The sequence below is a fragment of the Staurois parvus genome, unplaced genomic scaffold (genome assembly GCF_062004578.1).
Source record: "Staurois parvus isolate SC_StPar_1 unplaced genomic scaffold, SC_StPar_1.0 ptg000814l, whole genome shotgun sequence".
NCBI classification, from domain to species: domain Eukaryota; kingdom Metazoa; phylum Chordata; class Amphibia; order Anura; family Ranidae; genus Staurois; species Staurois parvus.
The window spans coordinates 347509-375444 of record NW_028318610.1 but is presented as its reverse complement, the minus strand read 5'-3'; the positions used below and the strand labels follow the sequence as shown (position 1 = coordinate 375444).

At 44.1% G+C, this 27936-nt stretch overlaps 1 protein-coding gene across 1 annotated transcript in view; it reads right to left on the bottom strand.

Moving 5' to 3' along the window:
* SPMIP7 (sperm microtubule inner protein 7) overlaps window positions 1–27936 on the bottom strand; it is a 162674-nt gene that overhangs the window by 25624 nt on the left and 109114 nt on the right. The window contains exon 7 of the mRNA XM_089654931.1: window positions 25372–25479. Coding sequence (XP_089511057.1) covers window positions 25372–25479 — 108 coding nt within the window. The remainder of the gene's footprint in view (window positions 1–25371; window positions 25480–27936) is intronic.

Sequence of the window (27936 nt, the reverse complement as noted above, 5' to 3'; positions counted from 1 at the left end):
AGACTTGTGCTGACCCCCCCCCTCCCACCCACCCACCGCACAGCTCTTCACTTGGAAGATCAATGTCCTGTTGTTTCTCTGCCTCCTGCTGAAACCCCCCCCCCCCGCTATTACATGTGAAGGCCCCTTTCAGACAAGTGTTTTGTTTGTCTATTTTGAATATGGATCTAAATGGAGCGGGCAGGCGGATGTAGACAGATGTGCATTCATTTACACCCACCCACATCCATAAAATGGTTTAAGACCTGTTCTGTATTTTGCAGACCCGAATGGGATAGATCGTAACAACACATATGTGAACAAATCAGTTTAAAAATCAGTATTTTTTGCTAGAAAATTACTTAGAACCCATAAACATTATATATTTTTTTAAGCAGAGGCCCTAGAAAATAAAATGGGTGTTGCAATTTTTTCATGTCACGTGGTACTTGTGCAGTGGTTTTTCAAATGCAATTTTGTTTGGAACAAATACACTTTACTGATTTTTACAGCACAAAAACACAATATAATACCTAATTGTTTAGTAAAACACTGTACCTTGAATTTTTTTCATCACTTTTATTATAAGGTACAGGGCACTGCTTTGTTAATATTAGTGACAGACTGAATCATTTACAGTATGTCATTTTGATTTTGCATTTAGTACCACTTTAACTACTTCTCATCCCACCCCAACTTGTAATCAAGATAAAGAGGAAGACAAGTTTAACAACTAACCTTTGTGACAACCATGCTTTCCTCCATAGTTAAAGTAAAAGACTGAGTATAGCCAAAAAGGGACAGAATGTGTGTTTCCCACAGGATTACCAGGTGAAACAAAGGGGAAAAAAAGCAAAAACAAAACCAATATAGCCACCACATCTAAGGAATGGTAAACTGCAATATATTAAGGCTTTCTAGGAGAAATACTCTAAAGTTTGGCAAGGTGACTCCTGGACCATCAAAATTAAAGATGATTTCCAACGCTTGGGCTGGTAAGGGGATTAAATATCTTGGCCAAAATATGAGAGTGTGGTGTCCTTGGGAATTTCGATTCTCTGAAAGCCCAATATGTCCTGCCTAACTCCTATCTGTTCCAGTACCTTCAACTAAGCCATGTATTTCAGTCACAATTCCGTGGTCAACGGGTTGCCCTTGTGGTGTCGGGGATGGAGTCTGTACTACGGGATGACTCTCTAGCTGTCTATTATCTGTAAGTCTCTTCATCCAACTATTCATGATGGCCTTGGAAAATTGTTTGCTTGCCGGCGTGTGGAGGTCCCAGAACTGGATACGGAGGATTGGGAAGATATCTGGTTTTATCCTATGCAGCAATTGATCTGTTTACGGGATTAGTTAATCCAATTCAAGATCCTTCATAGAGTATACTTCATACCCCAAAGACTGCATAGGATTTACACTGCTTTACCATCTAGATGATGGTGTTTACTCATATCTTCTGGCATTGTCCTGTTTTATGACCATTTTGGGAAGAGGTGTCCAGGTGCAAAGGTGCTACAACCTCCATATCAGTCCCCTGGCCATTGATGTAATTTTTATTGGCCTAGTACATTTATTGGCCATGCCTAGATCAATGAGAATGTTGATAGGACTACTATTGTTTTATGCCCATAAAGCCATACTTTTTACATGGAAGTCTCCATTAGCCCCTACTCTGGATTTTTTTGGAAGCATTTAGTCAATGCAGCTGTGCCACTATATAAATTCATTTATGAATCCAGGGTGTGCCCAACAAAATTTTCCAAGGTATGGGATATATGGATAGATTCACCTGCTACTGCGGCCTTAGCCAATCCTAAGTCTTAGGCCATCTGCAGCCTTTCTTTCATTTGTCCAATTATAGTAAATACTGAGGTATTGTTGGTAGTTTTCTAGTCATATCTCTTTTGGTGCTAATCTGCTGATCTGTGAGTGTCAGAAGCGTTGGTTAACTGTTAGGTATTTAGTTACCTATGTTGTAATGTAAGCCTGTGTATGCCCAATAAGCTTTGTTTTATATCTACAGTATATATTTTAATTCCTAATAAATAGAAGTTGCAACAACAAAAAAAAAAAAGATGATTTTCAACAATATCTAGAAATAGCTTCTCTGAAAGGATTAATCAACTAATCAACTTTATCTACTTGGTGGTAAAGAGTGGATTATTCTACCATTACATGTTTAACTGTTTGAAAGGAAGTTACAATGGGTTTGGCTGCATTATATCATTATATTTTGTTCGTTTTTTTTTAAGCCCATAGAATTTTATTTTGGCTTTTTATATACACATCTATAGCTCTATCTATCTATCTATCTATCTATCTATCTATCTATCTATCTATCTATCTATCTATCCGGTATCTATCTATCTGTCTATCTATCTATCCGCTCCTCACAAGACCTCCTTCTCTCTAGTTCCCTGGTCTCCTCCTCCCTTGCCCGCCTCAAGGACTTCTCCAGGGTGTCACCCATCCTCTGGAACTCCCTGCCCCAACCCATCAGATTATCACCTACTCTCCTCTCCTGAAAACCCATCTCTTCAGGGAAACCTACCCCACCCCCTGCTAACTTGCCGACCTCCTCCACTCTTCCTACCACCCCATCCCCCACAGCTATCTTCTCCTGTGCCACCACCCCTCCCTCCTAGATTGTAAGCTCAAAAGAGCAGGGCCCTCGATCCCCTCATGTTTTGCATTGTATTCTATTGTTATTGTTCTGTCACATGTTCTGTCCCCCTTTGTAATGTACAGCGCTGAGCGAACCATTGGCGCTTTATAAATACTGTATAATAATAATAATCTATCTATCTCTCTACAGTATCTATCTACTGTATATACAAACATCAGGGTTTCCAGCACAGCCAGTGATTTCAATCATTGCATTGTGCTGGTCTCCCACACCTTCCAGTCAATATATAGCCCACAATGATTACAGGATACACTTTTTAAAGCTCATAAACTATTAGAACACAATGGAGTTGATTTACTAAAGGCAAATATACTGTGCACTGCAAGTGCAGTAGCTCCAGAGCTTAGTAAATGAAGTGAAGTTTAACTTTGCAAAGAATACCCAATCACATGCAAAGAAAATAAAAAACAGCATTTTTGCTTGCACATGATTGGATGATAGAAATCAGCAGAGCTTCCCATCATTTTAGAGCTTCCCTTTAGATCTAGAGCAACTGCACTTGCAATGCACAGTTTACTAAATCAACCCCAATGATCTACTAATGGTCAATGTCGATATAAATGTACCTTATGATGCCATCATCCCCTAACTCTTCTTCTCCCTCCACAAAGCATTTGTACTCTCAATAATATCGTACAAGTCCATATCAATGAAAACTGATGTGTTTCACACTTATGGTTCTATTATGCAAGTCCTTATGATTCTAGAAATGCATACAAAAGCTGTCCCATCTAAAAAACAATGAGAACCCCAAACCTTTCTATGGTGTATGCCTTGATCTTATTCGTATATATTATTAGCCATTCCTCCTTTAGGCAGTTTTCCGGGTATATATAAAAATGTATTCCAGTTGTGATTTGAAAAATAAAACATTTTTACAGAGTGTAAACATAGTATATGAATTTCATTTGATATTACCTTCCTGTAATTCCTGTAATCAGGACTGGGAAGAAGAGAAAGAGCTCTGCACTTAAATCAAGCTTTATTGCATTGCATAATGCAGGCTGTCTAAAACTAGGAGCTTGCTGACAGGAGTGATGACTACATTGAGCTGATGCTCCTTTGTTGTTCAGTCATAGCCTGGGGTGTGTCCTGACATGCTGGGGTTGATTTACTAAAACGTAAGAGTGCAAAATCTGGTGTAGCTCTGCATAGAAACCAATCAGCTTCCAGGTTTTCAAGTCAAAGCTTAACCACTTCCATACCGGGCACTTTTACCCCCTTCCTGCCCAGGCCATTTTTCAGGTTTCAGCGCTCTCAAAATTTGAATGACAATTGCGCGGTCATACAACATTGTACCCAAACTAAAATTTTATCATTTTCTTCACACAACTAGAGCTTTCTTTTGGTGGTATTTAATCATCGCTGGGGTTTTTATTTTTTGCTAAATTAACAAAAAAAGACATAAAATTTTGAAAAAAAAACAAGTTTTTCTTTGTTTCTGTTATAAAAGTTTGCAAATAAATAATTGTTCTTCATAAATTTAGGCCGAGATGTATTCTGCTACATGCCTTTGGTGAAAATAACCCAAATTAGGATGTATTATTTAGTTTGTAGGAAAGTTATAGAGTTCACAAACTATGGTATAGATCTGAATATTGATCAATTCTGAAGTACTGACAGCCAATCTAATTTCTTGAGGTCCAAGAATGTCAGAACAGTACAGATCCCCCAAATGACCCCTTGTTGCAAAGTAGACAGTCCAATACATTTCATAAGAGGCATGGAGAGTTTTTAGAAGTAATTTTTTTGTCATAATTTTTTGGAAAATGAAAAAATGAAAAAAATTATTTTCACAATTTTTTTTTTACATACTGTCACCAGTGCAGTACAGCGTCATCATATAACTGGCATGGCGGTGATCAGGGACACTGACTGGTGACAGTACGAAAAAAAACTTTTTGATAATTTTTTTTTTATTATTTTTTTATTATTTTTTTTATGACATTTGTTTCTCTTTTTTTAAGGTTTTTTTTCAGATTTTACTATGACCAAAGTAGTACAATGTTACCATAGTAACATTGTACTACTTTGGGGAAGTGATCAGTTTTTTTTTTTTTTTTTTTTTACACAATTTGCTTATAGCAAAGAATTACTTGGCTATAAGCATGCATTTACCTGAATGACATCGATTCATTCAGGGTTTTTGTGCTTAGCTGTGATTTGGCCATGGCTAATCATATGACACAGCTGGGCTGTGATTGGCCCAGCTTGTGCATGTGATTGCTGTGACCATTCACAGCTAGACACTCTTGTATACAATAGATGGCATGAAAGGAAGCCATCCATTGTATACAACTGTCATGTGGCCTGCTGTGATTGGTCACAGCAGGTCACATGGTACTGGAAACGGGCTGGTACACAGATCTGTCATCGGCCGGTGACAGATCGCGCCGCAGAGTGGCCCTGCATGCAGGTGCACTGTGTATTCCTGAAAGTACGCAATATGGCATCCACTTGGAGGGACGAGGTGTTTTACCGGCCGCCTTTGTGCTATTGGCTGAGTGGCTACCATGCACAACTGCACCAGATTTTGCACTCTCTAATTTTAGTAAATCCCCCCAGTATGTAGCTTAACTGCAATGTAGTCTATAGATACAGTTGCAAGAAAAAGTATGTGAACCCCTTGGGATTCCGTGGAGTTTTGCATGAATTGGGCATAAAATGTGCTCTGAACGTCATCTAAGTCACAACAATAGAAGAACTCAGTCTGCTGAACATAATACTACACAAACATTAGATGTTGCCATGGTTTAATTGCACATAACATGTAAACATTCACAGTGCAGGGAGGAAAAAGTATGTGAACCTTTGGACTTAATAACTGGTTGACCCTCCTTTGGCAGCAATAACCTCAACCAAACGTTTCCTGTAGTTGCAGATCAGACCTGCACAACGATCTGGAGTAATTTTGGACCACTCCTCTTCACAAAACTGTTTCAGTGTAGCAATATTCTTGGGATGTCTGGTGTGAATCGCTCTCTTAAGGTCATGCCACAGCATTTCAATCGGGTTGAGGTCAGGACTCTGACTGGGCCACTCCAGAAGGCGTATTCTGTGCTGTTGCAGCCATTGTTTTGTTGAATTACTTGTATGCTTTGGGTCATTGTCCTGTTGCATCATCCATCCTCTGCGGAGCTTCAGTTGGCGGACAGATGGTCATACGTTTTCCTGCAAAATGTCTTGATAAACTCTGGAATTCATTTTCTCATCAATGACAACAATCCGTCCAGGCCCTGAGGCAGCAAAGCAGCCCCAAACCATGATGCTCCCTCCGCCATGTTTCACAGTGGGGATGAGGTTTTGATGTTGGTGTGCTGTGCCTTTTTTTCTCCACACATAGTGTTGTGTGTTCTTCCCAAACAACTCAATCTTGGTTTCATCTGTCCACAGTATATTTTGCCAGTAGTGCTGTGGAACATCCAGGTGCTCTTTTGCAAACTTCAAACGTGCTGCAATATTCTTTTTGGACAGCAATGGCTTCCTCCGTGGTGTCCTCCCATGTACTCCATTCTTGTTTAATGTTTTCCTTATTGTAGATGTGTCAACAAAAATGTTAGCATGTGCCAGAAATTTCTGTAGGTCTTTAGCTGACACTCTGGGATTCTTCTTTACCTCATGCATCATTCTGCGCTGTGCTCTTGCAGTCATTTTTACAGGACGACCACGCCTAGGGAGAGTAGCAACAGTGCTAAACTTTCTCCATTTGTAGACAGTCTGTCTTACCGTGGATACATGAACATCAAGGCTTTTGGAGATACTTTTGTAACCCTTTCCAGCTTCATGCAAGTCAACAATTCTTGATCGTAGGTCTTCTGAGAGCTCTTTTCTGCGAGGCATGGTTCACATCAGACTGTGCTTCTTGAAACCAGTAAACCCAAAACAGGTGTGTGTTTTTTAAGGGCAGGAAAGCTGTCAGCAACACATCCCATATCATCACACTGATTGGAGTCAAGGTTGGCTCACTCCTGGCTCCAATTAGCTCTAGGAGAAGTCATTAAGCTAGGGCCTCACATACTTTTTCCTCCCTGCACTGTGAATGTTTACATGTTATGTGCAATTAAACCATGGCAACATCTAATGTTTGTGTAGTATTATGTTCAGCAGACTGTGTTCTTCTATTGTTGTGGCTTAGATGACGTTCAGAGGACATTTTATGCCCAATTCATGCAAAACTCCACGTAATCCCAACGGGTTCACATACTTTTTCTTGCAGCTGTAGAGTGAATCAGGACCTGGTTATGTGGTTAGTCAGGGGCTTCTAGAATTGTCTGCACAGAATGGACAACTGTATATCTCACTGTTTTGCTTATTCATTGTTTTAGTGGTCTTGTGTTGTGTCCAACATAATCATGCACCATGAGTTTACTAGTTTGTTCCTTCTTAAGCAGGGGCGGACTGACAACTCATGGGGCCCCCAGGCAAGAGGGGATCATGGGGCCCCTGTATCCTTGCCCAAACTCAAAAAAGCCTATGAAAATGGTACCAGGGGCATCTCATGGGGCCCCCTACTGACCCCGGGCCCTCGGGCAGTGCCCGAGTTTCCAAATGGTCAGTCCGCCCCTGTTCTTAAGACAGTCAGGTAATCACAAATAGAAAATTTTGATTTAAATATCCTACCCTCTATCCTCTATTTGGATAATTAATTTCACTCTGATGGGAATAATTGGAAGTTACATACTATTGTTTAATTTTAAAGACATGTTTACAAACATGCCAACAAGCTCTAGTGTGTTTATATGTTTTAAAAATATGTTAACAACTGTGTTAGTGTCAACATCTCCTTAATTACTGGTAAGAGATGAAACAAAGCCCAAAAACTGCCAAGAGCCAAGAGTCAAAAGCCTTGGAATGACTGTTGAGTTCATATGTATGGTGCTCCAAGCTGGCATCTCTTGAATGGGGGCCATAACATTATTTGTATTGTTTAAGTAAAAACAAAATAAAAAATAACAATAAGCAGCATTGTTCTTCTAACAGTTTAGAAGTAATGCCAAATTCTGAGTTAGAGGACATTCAAATATCCTTGATCAAGGTTCCATCAGCGTTGCTCAAATTATAACCATGTACATCTTTATAAAAAGCCTTGTTTACCCAATTACCTCTTTGTGTGAAAAAAGAGCTGCCTGAAAGACCTTATGTCTGAAACAAGCATCAGGCCAAACACCAACCTGGTATAATTTAGAGAACACGAAAATGGAAGACTAGGTGGCAGTCTTGCAAATCCAGAAAACAGATACCTGATGCTCAAAAGCTTATATGGCACTTACTGATCTAGTGGAGTGTACCTTGACAGGAAAAGGTGGAACATTGTCATTGAACCTATAGGTTGGAATGATAAGCTGCCTAAGGCAACTGGAAATGGTGGATTGAGAAGCAAACTGTCCCTTATGGGGTCCCTTGGAATGATGAAAAAAGAGCCAATTCATCAGAAGGAAGTAGTAGCTGAGAAATAAACTCGAACAGCTCATACCACATCCAAACAATGGAGGAAATTCTTAAAATTAACAAGGTCCTACCTTTCCTCAGGGCTTGTGCTGCTCCATGTGCTGGCATCCATCTTAGGTCTGCAAAGCATTGTGGGATCCTTTATGCATTCAGCCCTCTGCGGCTCCTCCCAGGAGGTGGCGGCTTATCACATTTAAGTCTGCATCAGACTTAAGGCATCAACAGCGAGGCTCTTTCTTTCCATACATCATACATCAGCATCAGAGGTTGGTCATCAGCTCTGAGGAAAGGGATTCGTCCCCGAAACGCGTCAGCCATTTGACCACACTGACAGTGAGAACACCTTGCCCGCCGTTGTGGCCATTGTCATTTTTCTATGCTTTTTAGATACATGCTTTGTCTGTGAGTATGTTTTTATTCTTTCACTCCCCACAATAAACCTTGGATAATGCACTAGGTGTGTGCTCCACCTGTTTTCTCTCTATCCAGTGGCTGATTTCCCCATCTGAGGAGGGCTGCACCCCTGGAACATTTCCTTTGGTTGTCGCTGTCCTGGTACCCTTGGCTTCCCTTTTGGCTGTGCATATCCTGAGGCGCTGGAGAGTACATACGATATCCGGTTGGATTGAGAAGCAAACTGTCCCCTTTATGGGGTCCCTCGGAATGATGAAAAAAGAGCCAATTCATCAGAAGGAAGTAGTAGCTGAGAAATAAACTCGAACAGCTCATACCACATCCAAACAATGGAGGAAATTCTTAAAATTAACAAGGTCCTACCTTTCCTCAGAGCTTGTGCTGCTCCATGTGCTGGCATCCATCTTAGGTCTGCAAAGAATTGTGGGATCCTTTATGCATTCAGCCCTCTGCGGCTCCTCCCAGGAGGTGGCGGCTTATCACATATAAGTCTGCTGTTTGCAGCTGTCCATTGCATTCGTGTCCTGTCTGTTGCACAGCAGCAAGCTCCTGTTCAGTTAACTCTTTGCTCTCCAGGATACCGACTCAGCTTTGGCTAAGACTCTTCCTGGCTTCTGACCCCGGCTCTGGCGACCATTCTTCCTGGCTTCTGACCCCGGCTCTAGCGACCATTCTTCCTGGCTTCTGACCCCGGCTTTGGCTACGATTCCCGCTGGTTCTCGACTTGATTATCCTGGAAGACGACCTCGGCAGGAGAACTTCTGTCCTACCAAGTCATCCGCTGTTGATGTCGGACTTGCATAGACTCTTGCCTTGTTTCTGTGTAAATAAACCTACCTTTAATTGCACCTCCTTGTGTGTCTGGCTCCTCGCTCCCTGACAAAAATAAACTGCAGCAGGATAGAGAGAAGGAACTCCTGGGTAATGTCCAAGAGCAGGGAAATAGGAAAATAGGAAAAGGGTCATAAAGGGAGAAAAGTGAACCTAATTCTTAAGGCAAGAAAGGGTCGTGAACTCAAAAACTGGTCTAGCCGAGTTGATAGCAATAATGAAGACAACCTTGTGTGTAATTGTTGACAGGCATTATCTCTGACAGGTGCAAGGTGGATGTACAAGTATACCTTTATGAGCAACACCCTGTATAAAAGCTTTTACCAAAGAAAGCCAAATGCTGCTCCAAACTGTATTGGAGAAAGGTCAGCATGTCCAATGGAGAATTTTGGGATAAAACTCCCTTGCCTTGCACCATGCAAAGTATCCATTCCGGATGCAATTGCAGACCTTACAAGAGGTTGATTACGTAGATTAGAGGAGTATAGGAATAAAAGAATTGGAGAGTCCTGATTCCTTTAGGACCTGGGATTCCACAGCCATGCAGTCAAAGTCAGCGACTGTGAAGCATTGTGCTAAACTGGTCCTTGGGACAAAAGTTCTGTGCAATCTGAAAGCCAAAGAGAGTCTGCCAGGAGCCTGATGAGGTCCAGGTACTGCATCCACTTAAGCCAGATTTAGTGCAATGAACATCACAGGTTTGGAAGGTTTGGGAGTCCAGGGCTTGTAAAGGAACTGATTCCCAGCTCTGAATTTAGAGGTATGGGAAAAACAAAAAGGAGCTCTTCTTTAGCTTCAGAGGTAGGAGATTCTAAAGAATATTTTTGCCTCCACTGCCATGCTTGATAAGGTTGTCCAGGGAGGTGCCAAAAAGACATTCTCCATCAAAATGGGGTATGCAGTAATAAATAGATACCAGGAGCTGTCTCTGAGAGCTCGATTATTTTGCTGAAAACATGCAGCTGCAAGAAAATCTGAAATTTGGGATATGAAACTCTGGAGGACAAAGTGTAGAATTATGTTTGTGGCTACTATGTTCTGAGTCAGCTATCATGACAGAAACTGTGGTCCTAAATTTTGAAATAGCCACAGAAAATCCCTCTCTGGATAATACAGATGATTGAGCCATAGAAGACTCAGCAGGAGAAACAGTCCAAGCTGCCAGCGATAGGTCGTTGAGGAGGGGCACTGCAAGCCACACAGAGCTGTTAGCAGATGATAAGCTGAAAAGGCCAGCAGGACCACTTCCCTTCCCTATGATCTGACATACTGTGAGTATGCAAATATTTAAATTGCCCAGTAAAATGGGTACTTAAAAATGTAGCTGCAAAGCAAGGGAGGCTAACTGGCTGCCTATGACTGTGTCACTTTAAGCAGCAGCAATAAAAATTGTCTTCCTGGGAGCACTGGGTGGTAAGGTACCTCACCTGACAGTGCAAGTTAATAAAGGCTGTGCATGGGCACATTGAACAGGCGTAGTAAACATTATTATTATTATTATACAGGATTTATATGGCGCCAACAGTTTGCTCAGCGCTTTACAATATAACAGGAGACAATAAAGCAACAATACAGTTCAATATAAGAGGGATTGGAGGGCCTGATCCTTGGAGCTTACAATCTAAGAAATAACAGAAGGCTGGTGACACATAGAAAATCATTGCTCCCATGTTGCCGTAAAGCAGGGGTAAAAAAATGAACAATATAGTGTACCGCAACATACTAATATCTCATATAAAAATTAAAGTACTGTATTTTTCGCTCCATAAGACGCACTTTTTTCCCACCAAAAAAGGGGGGAAAATGTCAGTGCGTCTTATGGAGCGAATATGGAGCGGCCGGTCCGGTATTTCCAACGCCGCCGTGTCAGAATACTGGGCCGGCCGCTCAGCTCTGCAGCGGGACCTTATGGAGATGACTGCTGACCTTTGGGGAGGGGGGGGAGGGGGGGAGCGGGTACCTGAATTTGACAGGTACCCGCTCTTACTTCCGTGGAGTTGTTCTTTGACCTTACCTGTTCCTCTATCCAGCGGTGCGCTGTCTTCCCGGCTTCTGTAGTGTGGGCACTGGGCTTGACAGCCGGGTGCCAAGTGCGCATGCGCAAGAAGCGGTGCTTTTTGTGAATGGTAAGGCGGTACCTGGGACACATGACAGATCCCAGATGCCGCCGGACCAATCACAAAGCGCAAGTGCTTCTCACTCATGCGCACTGGGCACCCGGCTGTCATGTTGAGCATCATTACAGAAGCCGGGAAGACAGCGTGCTGCTGGATAGAGGAACAGGTAAGATCAAAGAACAACTCCGCGGAAGTAAGAGCGGGTACCTGTCAAATTCAGGTACCCACTCCCCCCCCTCCCCAAAGGTCAGCAGTCATCTCCTGTACTGTCCGCAGTCTCTGGTCATCCCTGTACTGTCCGCAGTCTCTGGTCATCCCCTGTACTGTGTCCGCATTCTCTGGTCATCTCCTGTACTGTGTCCGCAGTCTCTGGTCATCTCCTGTACTGTGTCCGCAGTCTCTGGTCATCTCCTGTACTGTGTCCGCAGTCTCTGGTCATCTCCTGTACTGTCCGCAGTCTCTGGTCATCCCTGTACTGTCCGCAGTCTCTGGTCATCTCCTGTACTGTGTCCGCAGTCTCTGGTCATCTCCTGTACTGTGTCCGCAGTCTCTGGTCATCTCCTGTACTGTGTCCGCAGTCTCTGGTCATCCCTGTACTGTCCGCAGTCTCTGGTCATCTCCTGTACTGTGTCCGCAGTCTCTGGTCATCTCCTGTACTGTGTCTGCAGTCTCTGGTCATCTCCTGTACTGTGTCTGCAGTCTCTGGTCATCTCCTGTACTATGTCTGCAGTCCATTAGTTCAGAATTGTTTTTTTCCTGTTTTCTGCCTCTAAAACCTAGGTGCGTCTTATGGTCAGGTGCGTCTTATGGAGCGAAAAATACAGTATCTTGTAACAATGTGTATAAAATAGCAGAGTTTTCCCCACTTCTGGGTCTGGAGATGTCCCAAGGTGATCCAAGATGGCTAGGAAGTGATGAAATTTCCAGAGGTAGGGAGAAGGAATACATGGGTTATTTATGGGCTCCACATTTGCCATCTCCCGGCCTACTGAGAAAGCCCGAATCTGGGGTGTAATGTGTATAGGTGGAAGGAGCTGAGCACTAGGCAGTTTGAATTGATGACCATCCAGGAGAGCGGGGTGGTGGGCCATAATGAAATATACATTATATGCTGGCTTGTTTGTTACATCTTGTAAGTGTTATAACCACTCGCCCTCCAGAGGATTTACTCCCCTTCCTGACCAGGCCATTTTTTGCAATACGGCGCTGTGTTACTTTAACTGACAATTGAGCTGTCATGCAATGCTGTATGTAAATTAAATTTATGTCATTTTTTTCCCCACAAATATAGCTTTCTTTCTGTGGTATTTGATCATCTCTGTGGTTTTTATTTTTTGCGCTATAACCAAAAAAATACTGTCAATTTTGAAAAAATATATATTTTTGCCTTTTTGCTATAAAACATATCCAATAAAAAATTTTAATTTCTTCATAAATTTCGGCCAAAATGCGTTCTTCTAGACGTCTTTGCTAAAAAAAAATCCCAATATGTGTAAATTAATTGGTTTAGATGAAAGTTACAGTATCTACAAATGGCGGTATATATACTGGAATTTTTATTTATTTATTTTTAATACTTGTAATGGAGGCGATCAGCGACTTATAGCGGGACTGCGGCGGGCATTCTGACTCTGGGTGGGAAATAACGGCCACTGTCATCTCCAGTGACACTAATACAGTGATCAGTGCTAATAAAAAGCACTGACACTGTACTAATGACACTGGACAGGAAGGAGTGGGGCGATGAAAGGGTTAACTGTATGTTGTGTTGTGCTTACACTATGTGCTGTTTTACTATGGAGCAGGGGCGGAATGACCATTTGGAAACTCTGGCACTGGCCGAGGGCCCGGGGTCAGTAGGGGGCCCCATGAGATGCCCATGGTACCTTTTTCATAGGCTTTTTTGAGTTTGGGCAAGGACACAGGGGCCCCATGATCCCCTATCGCCCGGGGGCCCCATGAGTTGTCCATCCGCCCCTGCTATGGAGACATGTTGCTTGATGACAGGAGAGAGATCTGTGTTGTTTACATGCAGATCTCTCCCCTCTCAGCTTTTGCAGCGATCACCGAGTGCTGGCCGAGAATCGCTGGCTAGGACCCGATGATTGACATCCGCTGCAAGCAATGGCAGCGCGGGCACGCATGCACCCCCCTGCAACTGCAAAATCACGCATATATACGAGCAGCCACCCTGTAGCAGTATATCTGCTATAGGGCGGTAGGCAAGTGGTTAATCTGGGTGTAATGCATCGTTTTATAACTAGAGGGCACTATGGTTCCACTTTTCTGTTTTCGATAATACATATTCTGTGAGAGCGTCAGCTGGAGTGTATACTTTGGTGGTACCCGGAGAGGAGCTGGAGGAAGACCACAGAGGGTGAACGCAATTGTGTCCATATGTTGAGCACATAATGAACTATTGATGAGGTCATAAAGTGAGGTGAGCAGGTTTTGCACCTAACGGTGGTGGCACGATTGGCACTGAAGAAGACAGAAGATTTATTTTATACCCATTGCACAGTGGTGTTATAAGAGACTTTTTATGTGACTTTAATTATTTTTTTCTGATTCATTTTAATATGAGATATTAGTTTGTTGCGCTACATTATATTGTTATTCATTTTGGTGTTGTGAAGTCACTAACAGTGTTTTAGCAGCAACTATTTAGAGTACTATTGTATTATTTTAGCGGGTGTTGCGCTGATTGAATAGAGTTTAGATAGAGCAGGGGTAGGAAACTTTTTTTTTTTTACGTAAAAACAGCATGAAGAAAACTTAGGAAAATCTTATAAAACTAATGTCACTGTAGAAACATACCTTAAAATTTAGCAGGATAGAGAACAGGGGGACAGGAGGATATGGTACTAGGGGGTGAGGAGGGTAGGGTACTGGGGGTCAGATGGGCATGGTACTGGGGGGGGGGGGGTCAGGAGGGTACGGTGCAGGGAGGTCAGTGGAGCAAGATCCTGGGGTATCAGGAGGGCCGAGTACAGGGTGGTTAGAAGGACATGCAGGAGGGTATAGTATTAGGGGGTCAGGATAGCACAAAAGTTCTTTCCATATGCACAGTGTCACAGGGAAGCTGCCATGGCACAGCTGCATGTTCTGGTGCTGATTCCTGCTGGCCCTCCTCTAACATGAAATTACCTGCAAATGCCGTTGATGGATCGGAGGGGCAGGCCGGGGTGGAAGCATGCACTACCCGCAGTGGTGCTCAGACAAGTGCCCGAACCCATCCGAGCCATTTTGGAGGCTTTCCCCACGGCGCAGCTCTGACCCCTTGCATACATGTGGCTGCAGGGCGGGTGCTGTCTCTGCAGCCTAGGATTGGCTGAGCGAGCACCTACGCTGCTCTGCAGCAGTGAGGGAAAACACAGGGTCGGCAAATAGGGACATGTTCGTGATCTACCTGTCACCTGCCCGTGGTCGACAAGTAGATTGCAATCCATGGGTTGCAGACTCCTGCCATAGAGTGTTAGTGACATATTGTCACGTACCTGGTTGGGGATCCTGATGTAGAGAGGAGGCGTCCTCTTACTACTCCCACTTGGAGCCCCTGATAGTGGGAACAGAGGGCGCAGAGCCAGGAGTGGCACGAGTTCCGGGTGGGTCTGGAGCTGATAGCAGGCAGGTGAAGACCCAAGAGATCCGGATGCAGATCAGGTGTGGATGCAGGAACGTTGGTGCAGCAGCAGGCAGGTATGGCGGCAATCAGGATGCAGACCGGGAACGGACACAGGAGTGTGGATGCGGCAGCAGGAAGGTATGGCGGTAACCAGGATGCAGGTCAGGTGCAGGACCGTGGGTGCAGCAGCAGGTAAGTATGGCGGTGACCAGGATGCAGGCTAGGTGCAGGACCGTGGGTGCAGCAGCAGGTAAGTATGGCAGCAATCAGGATACAGACCGGGAACGGACACAGGAGCGTGGATGTGGCAGCAGGCAGGTATGGCGGTAACCAGGATGCAGGTCAGGTACAGGACCGTGGGTGTAGCAGCAGGTAAGTATGGCGTTAACCAGGATGCAGGCCAGGTACAGGACCGTGGGTGCAGCAGCAGGCAGGTATGGCGGTAACCAGGATGCAGGCCAGGTACAGGACCGTGGGTGCAGCAGCAGGCAGGTATGGCGGTAACCAGGATGCAGGCCAGGTACAGGACCGTGGATGCAGCAGCAGGTAATTATGGCGGTAACCAGGATGCAGGTCAGTTGCAGGACCGTGGATGCGGCAGCAGGCAGGTATGGCGGTAACCAGGATGCAGGCCAGGTACAGGACCGTGGGTGCAGCAGCAGGTAAGTAGGTGCAGCAGAGTCAGACAAGCCGGGTCAGGATCAAACGAGCAAATCAAGTACAAGGAAGCAGGCAAGCGGATAGTCAGGGATAAGCCGGGGTCAGTGCAGGCGGAGTTCTTTCTTAGGTCAGATCAGATACAGGCAACAGAATCAGGTTATGGAGTGGAGAATGGTATAGACCAGAAGGCATTGACTGAACTGTATTGGAGGTTTAAATAGCTCACCTTGCGGTGACATGTACTCTACTGCACATGCGCACACTCGCACGCTCCTGCGCATTCGCGCCCTCACGCTCCCGCACATGCGCACTCGCACCAACGCGGCCAGAAGGGATCCGGCGCGCGGCTGCGTGGAGGAGGGATACCTGACACATATTAACCAGCACAGGAAAGATAAAGGAGATAAATAACATGGAAGATAAAGGAGATAAGCAACATACCCCAGGCTCCAGAAAAAGGGACAAACCCCAATAACTTATGCAGTGGAGGTTTAGAGAGCGCACTGCTGCAAGAAAACATGACAACAATGTACTGGAGAGCGCAAATGAAGGACCAAGCGAAATTTGTCACATTTCAGACAGATTTTGCCTTTAGGTGAGGATACTCCCAGGGAAGTCTTTAGGGACAATCTTGCACTAGCCAATCCAGAAAACTGCAAAATGAGCTAACTTGTCGCTGCAGCAAGTTAAGAATCTTGAGTAATGAAAACAAATCTTGATAAAGAAAAACAAAAAACCGCCAAGTAAAATGGGTTTGCTTTTCTCTGAGGAGAAAAGACATTTATTCTCTTAGGACACAAGCAAGAAACTAAAACATAATGTCAGGGCAGGAGCTGGGAAACGGACAGGCAGGCCTAATAACAATGTAACGCACATGCTGACGACAACCACCACCCACAGACCGAAGTCCCTCAGGGCGCGGAGTCTAAGTCCCAGGCCTCCCTTCACCAGGGCCCCTGATGGTGGGGATGGACTTGACGCAGCCAGGAACCAGGTCGCGGCCCCCGAGGCACCCCAGCTGCGGTAATGGCCGCCGCCAATGGTGTGTAGCTAGTGGTAAAGACAATAGAGTAGTCAGACAGGCCGGGTCAACAACAACGAGACAAAAACGGTACAGGACAGCAGACGAGAATCACAGGTCACGAGCCGGGTTCAGCAACGGAGGGTCAGATCAAAGGAGAACACAAAGAATGGTCAGGTCACAAGCCGAGTCAGATTCCAGGAGAGTCACGAGAGTCAGAACAGAGTAACAGCAACACAAAGACACAAGACACAAGTGCAAAGAGCATGTGCGGAACACAGGCTTATATGTCATCAGCCACACCCCTCTGGGGGATGGACCTCAGAGACCTGAAGGCATAAAAGATTCCCACCATGCTCAGCAGAAATGCAAGATGGATGCCAGCACATGGAGTAACATAACCTCTGGTAAAAAGGTAGGACCTTGACACATAATGGGAGTGGGAGGGGTTGGATGACTAACAGCTGTATGGTTTGCCAGTGTCCAGCTCTCCTGTAGGCAGCAGTATAACATGGTTGCCTCACAGTTCCTTCTGATCCTGTGTCCCTTAATGAACGATAAAGAAAAATCTTTTTACTTGTTTAACAATTAGATAACAATGATTAGAATACAGAATGTATTTTGTTGTGATCAAATACTACTAAAAGGCAGTGGGATGCCAGAAAAATTCAGGCTTGAAAGAGTCCAAAGGGCGATAAATAACATAACAATCAGAGAGCAGCATGTCCTTGATATAGTTTAAACTACAACTAATGGCATACAAAGTGCATTCTGCATTGTCAAATAACAAAAACGTTCGGTACAGTCCATAGAAAGCTAAGACTAAATACATTTAAACATACTATATATACAGTAGATACATGAAGTGCATGAAAAACTGTTTTAGTAAAATAGTTAATTGTCAACACGCAATTCATATCTAAAACAAACAAATCATTAATGAAATATGTGAGATTTCTGAGGCCTCATCAGTATGAAAAGCGTGCTACAGTACAAATATTACATATGGATACATGGAAGTATGACATTGAGGTACATGAATGAAAAAAACTGTGTTTGTTGTCACTTATCTGAATCCTGTGTGCTCACATCAGGGGCGGACTGACAACTCATGGGGCCCCCGGGCAATAGGGGATCATGGGGCCCCTGTGTCCTTGCCCAAACTCAAAAAAGCCTATGAAAAAGGTACCAGGGGCATCTCATGGGGCCCCCTACTGACCCCGGGCCCTCGGCCAGTGCCCGAGTTTCCAAATGGTCAGTCCGTCCCTGGCTCACATGTATCTGAGTGCTGTACCTTCCAGGTAACAACTTTTCAAGTGTGTCACCTCAACCCCAAACCCACATTCCTACCAAAACGTTATTCTCCTGCCCCTTAAGTTCTTCCTGACTGCGCTATAGCCAAAAGGCAGGTACAGCATGGTCGTCCAGTTCTGGAAGGGCGTCCTCCCAGAACCACGCCCCCCTGCGAGCCCCCTGGGGCGCACACCCGGCACACTCTGTGATTGCTGTGTCCTTCGGACACAGCTGATCACAGATTGCAGTAAAAAGGTGAATGACGGTGGCCCTTTACCATGTGATCAGCTGTGCCCAATCACAGCTGATCACATTGTAAACAGACTTGCCGGCTATCGGCAGTCCTTTCCTCACATTCTGTCACAGTGTGAAGCGAGGAGAGCTGGTAGCTGGCAATTCACACAGGCAACGTTTACACTGATAATATAAGGCATTGATCATCAGTACCCTGATGATCAGTGCAGCCCCATCAGTGCTGCCTATCAGTACCCATTCGTTTGGGTACAGTGTTGCATAACTGCACAATTGGCCTAGGAAAGAAGGGGGTGAAAGTACCTAGCAGGGGCGGACTGACAACTCATGGGGCCCCCGGGCAATAGGGGATCATGGGGCCCCTGTGTCCTTGCCCAAACTCAAAAAAGCCTATGAAAAAGGTACCAGTGGCATCTCATAGGGGCCCCCTACTGACCCTGGGCCCTCGGGCAGTGCCCGAGTTTCCAAATGGTCAGTCCGCCCCTGGTACCTAGTATTGAAGTGGTTAATCTATGCACCTGCATTATCGGTGCTATCCCAACTCCATATAACACCTGTGTTCCTCTGTTAGGTTCCTACTAGTGGTAACCTCTAGCGTTCCACAGACCGGAATCCCCCAAGGCGCGGAATCTAAGTCCCAACCTGCTTGTTCACCAGGGCCCCTGATGGTGGGGATGGACTTGGAGCAGGCCGAGACCAGGTCGCGGCACCTGGGTTCACCCAGCTGTGGTAGAAGCACCACTGGAGGTGTATAGCAGGTGAGAGTCCGATGTGAGGAGGTAACAAGAGCAGCGTCGGGCAGGTCGGGTCAGTAATGGTGGAGGCAGCGTAGTACAAAATCAGTTGGCAGAAGGATAAATAGGTCACAAGCCGGGGTCGGTACCAGGAGATCAGAACGTGCAGGGTTAAGCAGGAGAATGGTCAGACAAGCCAGGGATCAGGACAGGAGACAGACAGCAAATCGGGGTCAGGCAGGGTAGGCAACAAGACAATCTTCAATACAGGAACTCAGGACACAGGTAAGACCATACGGCAATGAGAGTCAGACCTGACCTGTTTTAAATAGGGCGCCTTGTGCCCTGATTGGTGCCAGGCTCGTGAGTGCGCATGTGCGAGCACCGCTGCAATCACGGGTGCCCTGGTCCCAATGCTCGCACGCTAGTGCGGCCGGGCACACCGCGCATGCGCAGACTCGTGTGAGATCACGGCCAACACTGGGGTCCCTGACGTCCTCTTACTACTCCACACATTTCCCTCCTAGACTTGTATTCTCCCATCCTCAACATTTTGCTTTCCCTATAACCTTCATCAAACCCGTGCTCCCTACAACTGCACTCACCAAACCTAACCTCACACGTATGACATATACATTTCATTTTAAAGTCATATTAACGGCTGATTTAAAAAAAAAAAAAAGAATGTAACAGCACTGTTGATTGGGGCTGTGTATAGGCATGGGGGATGGGGTGTCAGAGAGATAGAGACTGTATGGCTAGTGGTCTGACTGTCCAAAGTGCTGTCAGAATAGGGTATTTTAACCCTTGCTGCTGCCGCCGCCCTATCTGTCCCGCCGATCACCGCCGCGGATGTCAGTCGCCGGGTCACATCCGGTCTTTACCGGCTGTTTCCCGGCGATCAGCGGCAAACAGTGACAGACAGCACAGCTGCAGTAGCTGTGCTGTCTGTCACTTCCCTGACAGCTCGTGGACGAGCTGATCAAGAAAGAAGAGTTTCTCTCTCTCGATCAGCCTTGTCCCGTCCAGTACACACCCCCGCCCCCTAGTAAAACACTCCCCTCACTCAGATAACCCTTCCCTGCAAAATAAAGTTAACCCCTTCCTCCCCAGTGCCATTAGTACAGTGTCAGTGTTTTTTTTTTTTGCACTGATCACTGTATTAGTGTTTTTGGGGATGTCAGTGACCCCAAGTCAGTACCCCCCAATGTCAGAATGTCCGCCGCAGTCCCGCCATAAGTCGCTGATCGCTGCCATAAGTCACTGATTGCAGCCATAATTCGCTGATCGCCGCCATTATTAGTATAAAAAAAACTAAAAATCCCAGTATCTTTCCCGCCATTTGTAAACGCTATAACTTTCACGTAAACCAATTAATTTACACGTATTGGGTTTTTTTTAGCAAAGACATGTCGCAGAATGCATTTTGGCAGAAATTTATGACTAAATTTGATTTTTGCATTTTTTTTTACTGGATATGTTTTATAGCAAAAAGTCCAAAATATTGTTTTTTTTCCCTCAAAATTGTCAGCCTTTTTTTTTATAGCGCAAAAAATTCATTTATGTACCGTATTGCATGACCGCGCAATTGTCTGTTAAACTAGCGCAGCGCTGTATAGCAGAAAAATGGCGTAAATTGCAGTATCTCTCCCATAGTTTGTAGACGCTATAACTTCCACACAAAGCAATCAATATACACTTATTGGGATTTTTTTTACCAAAAACATGGAGCAGAATAGATTTTGGCCTAAATTTATAACCAACTTTGAGTTTACTATATATTTTTTATAGCTGAAAGTAAAAAATATTGTTTTTCTTAAAAAGTTTTGGCTTTTTTTTGTTTATAGCGTGAAAAATAAAAAGCGCACAGGTGATCAAATTACACAGAAAGAAAGCTCTATTTGTGTGAAAAAAAGGACGTAAATTTCGTTTGGGTGCAGCGTTGCATGACCGCGCAATTATCAGTTGAATTAGTGCAGCGCCGAGTAGCAAAAAGAGGCATGGTCATTAAGGGGGGTAAATCCTCTGGAGGTCAAGTGGTTAAATTGGTAATTGCAAGGTCATGCAAATTTTAACATACCCGGGATGTTTACTAGACTCTTGTTCGGACAGATTTCAGTGAGTTATCCCTAAAAATTACAGCCTACAATTAAAAAAATACATATTTCCATGCAAAAAAATGTACCGCTTTGAGCACAGAAATATGGACATAATCAGACCGCTAGGGAGGTTAAGGATTATCACCAAGAATTTTGACACCAGTGGCCCTTTCACGTGTGCAGAGCTATTAACACCAGTTTGTTTGAAGTGGACTGTTTATGAACTGTATTACTATCACCTATTGCTTGATTGAGTGGGTTACACCAGCACTGTTCTGTACATTGTGTTCCTATTTAGGGATCCACTATATTCACTGATATATTTCCCCCAGTTGGGGATTTAAAAGGGGGAGTGATTTGTATGTTTTTCCACTCATTTGCTTTGTTTAATTATTCACTTGGTTTGTGTGCCATTTACTGAATATATATTGCTATTTGATATTAATGTCATCAACGCTACACCAAATAGATTCCATTATCGTGCATACTTTTTGGTAAAAAGGTGGGTGTTAGCAGCTTTTAGTAGAAATATCCATTTAAGCGCAGGAGGTTTTTTCTTTATTTTCCAAAAGGTTAAAAAGTTTTGATTACAATTGTGCTGTAGCTGGGAAGAGGAAAAATACACATTTATTTGGAGTTTGAACGTTCCGTACATTATGCTGAACAGATGGAAAGAGTTCACAATTGCATCAACGCTCAAGTCAGTAATTTCCCCTAAACTTGAAACTAGGAAAACCTTTCCAATGTATGACAACATAGAGACATCTTGTGGCCAAGTAAGTAAATGCAACTTAAACTACTTTGATTCAAATCATTTACAGCAGGGGTGTCCAAACTTTTTTCAAAGAGGGCCAGATTGGATGAAGTGAACATGGTGGAGGGCCGAACATTTTTCCGAACATTCTTTGAACCATTACAATTAAATGCAAATAAATTATTTTATGCCAAGTTAATTGCAAACGACATACTTTTCATTTCATAACATTAAGATCAACTGACAGCTGAGTTTTCACAATGTATTGAAAATATATTTTAAAAAAACTTACCTGCACTAATGTGAAGGGTGAAAAAGGTAGCTGGAGCTGAAGTCTCTGCTCGGCAGCCGGGAGGGGAAGAGAAACACACTTCACGCTGGAAGCCCGGCCCTGACGTCACCGCCCTCTGTCGCTCCCAGCGCGGCGCAGTCACGCATGCGCACTGCTCTCAAGCAGAAGACTGTCTGCCACAGAAGGGAGGGCCGTGCGACAGCCGCATTTACACAGACCAGGGAGAACGCGCCGCAGTCAGGCATGCACACTGCCCTCTGCTCTCAAGCAGAAGACTGTCTGCCATAGAAGGGAGGGCTGTGGGAGGGCCACATTACACAGAGCAGGGAGGGCTGTTGGAGGGCCGTAATAAACCGACCCCTGGGCCGTAAATGGCCCGCGGGCCGGACTTTGGACATGCCTGATTTACAGTATATACAATAATGCATTTCTACATGGATTGTGGGAGGGTCACGTAATAAAGTGAAAGAATATGTTTCTCTTTTTTTTAACTGCATTTAGTTGTCTCATTGCTGGTTTAGTTCATCAGAAGCAGTTGCCAATTCTCTACTTTTCAGGTTTAGCATTTCACAATGTTGTTTGTGTTCTATTCTATTAATATTTAAGAATTTAGGAAAAAAATACATTAACAATTGATTGTAATACAAGCCTCTCCTTCATCCCTTGTAGGTGTTTTATACTAGTGTTTATATTTTCAGATGGTTTATATTAAGTATTTATTTTACAAGTCAACATTTAAACATTCACATTCATATACACATTCCTATGTTTGCATGTCTCAAAATCAACTTTTTATATGCTAAAAGAAATAAAATGTTAGTATAAATACAATACTTTCCCTTTTTTTATGTTTTTTTTTTTTTTTTTTAAAGAAGCAGCTGTTTTTGGTGTTACTGATCAGTTTGTGGTGTCCGTTTATGACACACAGAATAGCTGCGATTCAGAGGATCACAACTATTCTCTGGTCATTCACAGTTTATGACACTCAGGAGAACATGTTCAGCCCTTCACTGGAGATCTGTGTTCTCCCTCCAGATTCTCCAGCCCAGAGCTGGAGAATCGGAGGGACCGCAAACTAAGCAGAGATAATTTACCTCTGCTTAGTAAAACTGATCTTTTACTGTAATCTCGCGAGATTATAGTAAAATCAGCCGTTCTCCAGCGTTTGTAGACCGTTCTCCAGCGTTTGTAGACCGTTCTCCCTTCGTTTGGAGAACTGATCTACATATGCTTCATAAATGGCATTCACAGGAGAACTGTATTCTCCGAGAATTCCAGAGAACTGAGCAGCGATCATTTACTGCTGGTTCATAAACGGACACCTGTGTCTATGTTCAGTAATTCTATGGCAACAATCAGTTTAGTTTTTTATATTAAAAAAAGTAATTTTTTAAACATACGGTATAATTAAGCAGTTATATATAGTGATTGCACTTTTACTATATTAATGTTATAACAGTAAAGAAGTGTTAAAGACTACCGAAACAACTTATTAAAATTATATTCAGTTAGGAAGATTCATTTGTTAAATTTGGTTGATTTGACAGATCATATCTAAAACAAAAGCTATCTGTAGACATGGGATGTGATTAAAAAAAAAAAATCACTGCTAAAAGGTTTTTCTAATTATTCTTTTTCCCATAAATATTGTCATCCCAAACATATTAAACATGTTTATGTGGATAGGATATACCTCTGACATTGGATTTATCCAGTGCTGATTGTTTGGGAAAACTTCTTCCAAACGACTGATCAAAACCTACAAGTTCCAGCATGTCATGATACCCGACTCTGATTTACTAAAGAATTAGTGCTTATTCACTTTGCAAATACATTTTTACTTAGGTTAGATAATGTGGTGAAAATTCACTTTGTTAGTAACACCCAATCACGTGAAAAGCTTCCCCATGTTCACTAAGCTAATTAAAACTAAAAATTCACTTTGCACAGTGAACATCGTCTACTCCTTTAACCACTTACCTACCGGGCACTTATACCCCCTTCTTTACCAGGCCAATTTTCAGCTTTCACACTTTGATTGACAATTGCGCGGTCATGCAAGATTGTACTCATATTAAATTTTTAGCATTTTTTTCTCATAAATAGAGCTTTCTTTTGGTGTTATTTACTCGCCGCTGGGGGTTTTACTTTTTGCGCTATAAACAAAAAAATTTGGAAAAAAAAGTTTCTTTGTTTCTATTATAAAATTTTGCAAACAGGTAATTTTTCTCCTTCACGGATGTGCGTTGATGAGGCAGCACTGATAGGCAGCACTGAAGGGCATTGATAGGCAGCGCTGATAGGCAGCACTAATGAGGTGGCACGGATAGGCGGCACTGATAGGCGGCACTGATGATGGGTACTGATAGACAGCACTGATAGGTGGCACTGACTGGCATCACTGCTGGGTACTGACTGGCGGCACTGCTAGGTATTGATTGGTGGCACTGCTAGGTATTGACTGGCGGCACTGCTAGGCATTGGCTGGCACAACTGCTGGGCACTGACTGGCACAACCACTGGGCACTGACTGGTGGCACTGACTGGCAGCACTGCTGGGCTGCACTGATGAGCACTGGTGGGTGGCACTGATGGGCACAGGTGGGTGGCACTGGTGGGCACAGGTGGGTGGCACTGGTGGGTGGCACTGGTGGTTGCACTGCTGGGCACAGGTGGGTGCACTGTTGGGCACAAGTGGGCGGAACTGGTGGGTGGCACTGCTGGGCACCAATCATCAGGGCACTGATTGTCAGTGCCCTGATGATCGGTGCCGATCCCCGCTCTAACAACTGCTGGTTCTCGGCAGTACTTTCCTCACACTCTGACAGCATGAGGAAAGTGCAGCCGAGAACCGGCAATTGCATTTCCCTGTGATCAGTGTGTCATTGGACACGGCTGATCACGTGGTAAAAGGCCGCTGTGATTGGCCTTTTACCACATCACGTGATCAGCTGTGTCCGTAATACACAGCGATCACGGAGATCGCCGGCTGTGCGCCCCCGGGGACGCGCAGGAGAGCGCGTTCTGGGATTTATCAAATTGTCCTTTGAGGCATACAGCTATAGGCTAACAAATACACCGACAACACACATTTTTTAATGTATAACTGAAATCTTCAGTTGTTATCAATGCACAATAAAATAAGGGGAGCAAACAGACATACTGTGCTGTCTCTGTGTATCGAGGCTGCAAGGTTCGAACTTTGGTAAAAGGTGTGAAGACTTCCCGCGGATTGTCAATGTCTTCAGTATCCACAGAGCCAGTAAAACCACTGTTTAGATGAAATAAAAGAACAACGTTTAAGTCCAAAGTTACAGAAATAGATATGCAGTCAAATACACTAGATGTTTTACTAACATTCTTTTTGCATTACCACCATTTTCCTGTGAAAGCAGTTGTACAGGGTGTATATATATGAGTGTACAGTTCAATTCACACCAGGGTTAAAGCCAGTGCTCTCAGTAATCAGCAATCAGTAACAGAACTGGTCTGACACACCCCTCTCTTTCTTTGCGATGCAAGGCTACGTGAACACACTTGTGATTAGGGGTGTAGCTGTTGCTCAGTTCTCTCAGTACATAGCACTTAAGTGGGAAGGCCCAAACTGGCATTTTCACTGACAGAAAATGGTATTTTAAGGCATTTCCAAACACATATCAGTGGTAAATAATATTATATGTTGGGGGTACAGCACTATAAACAAATACACGTTTGAAATATCAGTTGTGCTTTAAATTATTTCCTCCACAATTGCCTGGCTTTATATTTGTTTCTCTACTTATTTGTACTGATTTTTTTTGTACTGGTTTTAATAAAAGGGTAAAGGATGAGTGAAATGTATGGAGAAGCTGCTTATTGCGTCTCCATTGCCTGACACACCATTAAGATTATCTAACAAAGGAGCAGAACGGGGTAATATTATGCTGTGAGCCAGCAACAACCAATCATATACCATATTGCCAAAAGTATTGGGAAGTCTGCCTTTACACGCACATGAACTTTATTGGCATCCCAGTCTTAGTCCGTAGGGTTCAATATTGAGTTGGCCCCGCCCTTTGCAGCTATAACAGCTTCAACTCTTCTGGGAAGGCCGTCCACAAGGTTTAGGAGGGTGTCTATGGGAAGGTTGGACCATTCTTCCAGAAGCGCATTTGTGAGGTCAGGCACTGATGTCGGGGGAGGAGGCCTGGCTCGCAGTCTCCGCTCTAATTCATCCCAAAGATGTTCTGTTGGGTTGAGGTCAGGACAGGCCAGTCAAGTTCCTCCACCCCAAACTCGCTCATCCATGTCATTATGGACCTTGCTTTGTACACTGGTGTGCAGTCATGTTGGAACAGGAAGGGGTCGTCCTCAAACTGTTCCCACAAGGTTGGGAGCATGAAATAGTCCAAAATGTCTTGGTATGCTGACACCTTAAGAGTTCCCTTCACTGGAACTAGGGGGCCAAGTCCAACTCCTGACAAACAACCTCACACCATAATCCCCCCATCCTCCAAAATGTTACACTTGTCATAATGCAGTCAGGCAAGTACCGATCCCCTGGCAACCACCAAACCCAGACCCGTCCATCGGATTGCCAGACAGAGAAGCGTGATTCATCACTCCAGAGAACACGTCTCCATTGCTCTAGAGTCCAGTGGCAGCGTGCTTTACACCACGGCATCCGGCGCTTTGCATTGCACTTGGTGATGTAAGGTTTGGATGAAGCTGCTCGGCCATGGAAACCCATTCCATGAAGCTCTCTATGCACTGCAGTTGTGCTAATCTGAAGGCCACATGAAGTTTGGAGGTCTTTAGCTATTGACAGTTGGCGACTCCTGTGCACTGTGCGATTCAGCATGCGCTGACCCCGCTCTGTCATTTTACGTGACCTACCACTTCATGGCTGAGTTTTTGTTCCTAATTGCTTCCACTTTGTTCTAATACCACTAACAGTTGACCATGGAATATGTAGTAGCAAGGAAATTTCACGGATGGACTTATTGCACAGGTGGCCACCTAACACGATACCACACTTGAATTCACAGCTCCTGAGAGCGACCCATTCTTTCACAAATGTTTGTAGAAGCCGTCTGCATGCCTAGGGGCTTTATACATATGTGGCAACGGAGGTGTTTGGAACACCTGAATCCAATGATTGCCAATGCCAATACTTTTGGCAACATTGTGTATTTCCCCTTTTATAAAAACATTGTTTGCATTTTTTTGCTAATTTTATTGCCCATTTGTTATATATTTTTGCAGCTTTTGTAGCCTAACCATCAATTTGTATAATAATAATTATTTACAAAGATGTTTTCTGTCATGGGGTATGACTGGATATGGCTGGTAAGTGTATTAACGGAAATTAATTTAGAACATTTCTTCTGCTCACTATAAAGACTTAGGATATACTTTCAGTGCACGGTGTCATGGACTCGACCCTTGAGGGGCGGTCACCTTGGTACCCATCACTCACAGTGATGTAATGCAGACAGCGGTAATTGCATCTTCAAGTCAGTGCCACTTTCTGCATCATTAAAGTGATACTAAAGGATATATCATTTTTTGCTTTAAAATAAAAATAAAAAAAAAAAGGTAATATATTTACCTGCTCTGTGCAAGGAGTGGTCCCTCCTCTCCTGGATACCCCTGCCTGTGCTGTCCACTCCTCCTTCTTACGGTTGCCACCTCAGCAAGCCGTGTGCTAATGGGGCACCTGTTTGGGTGCACACTTGAGCTGGTTCGT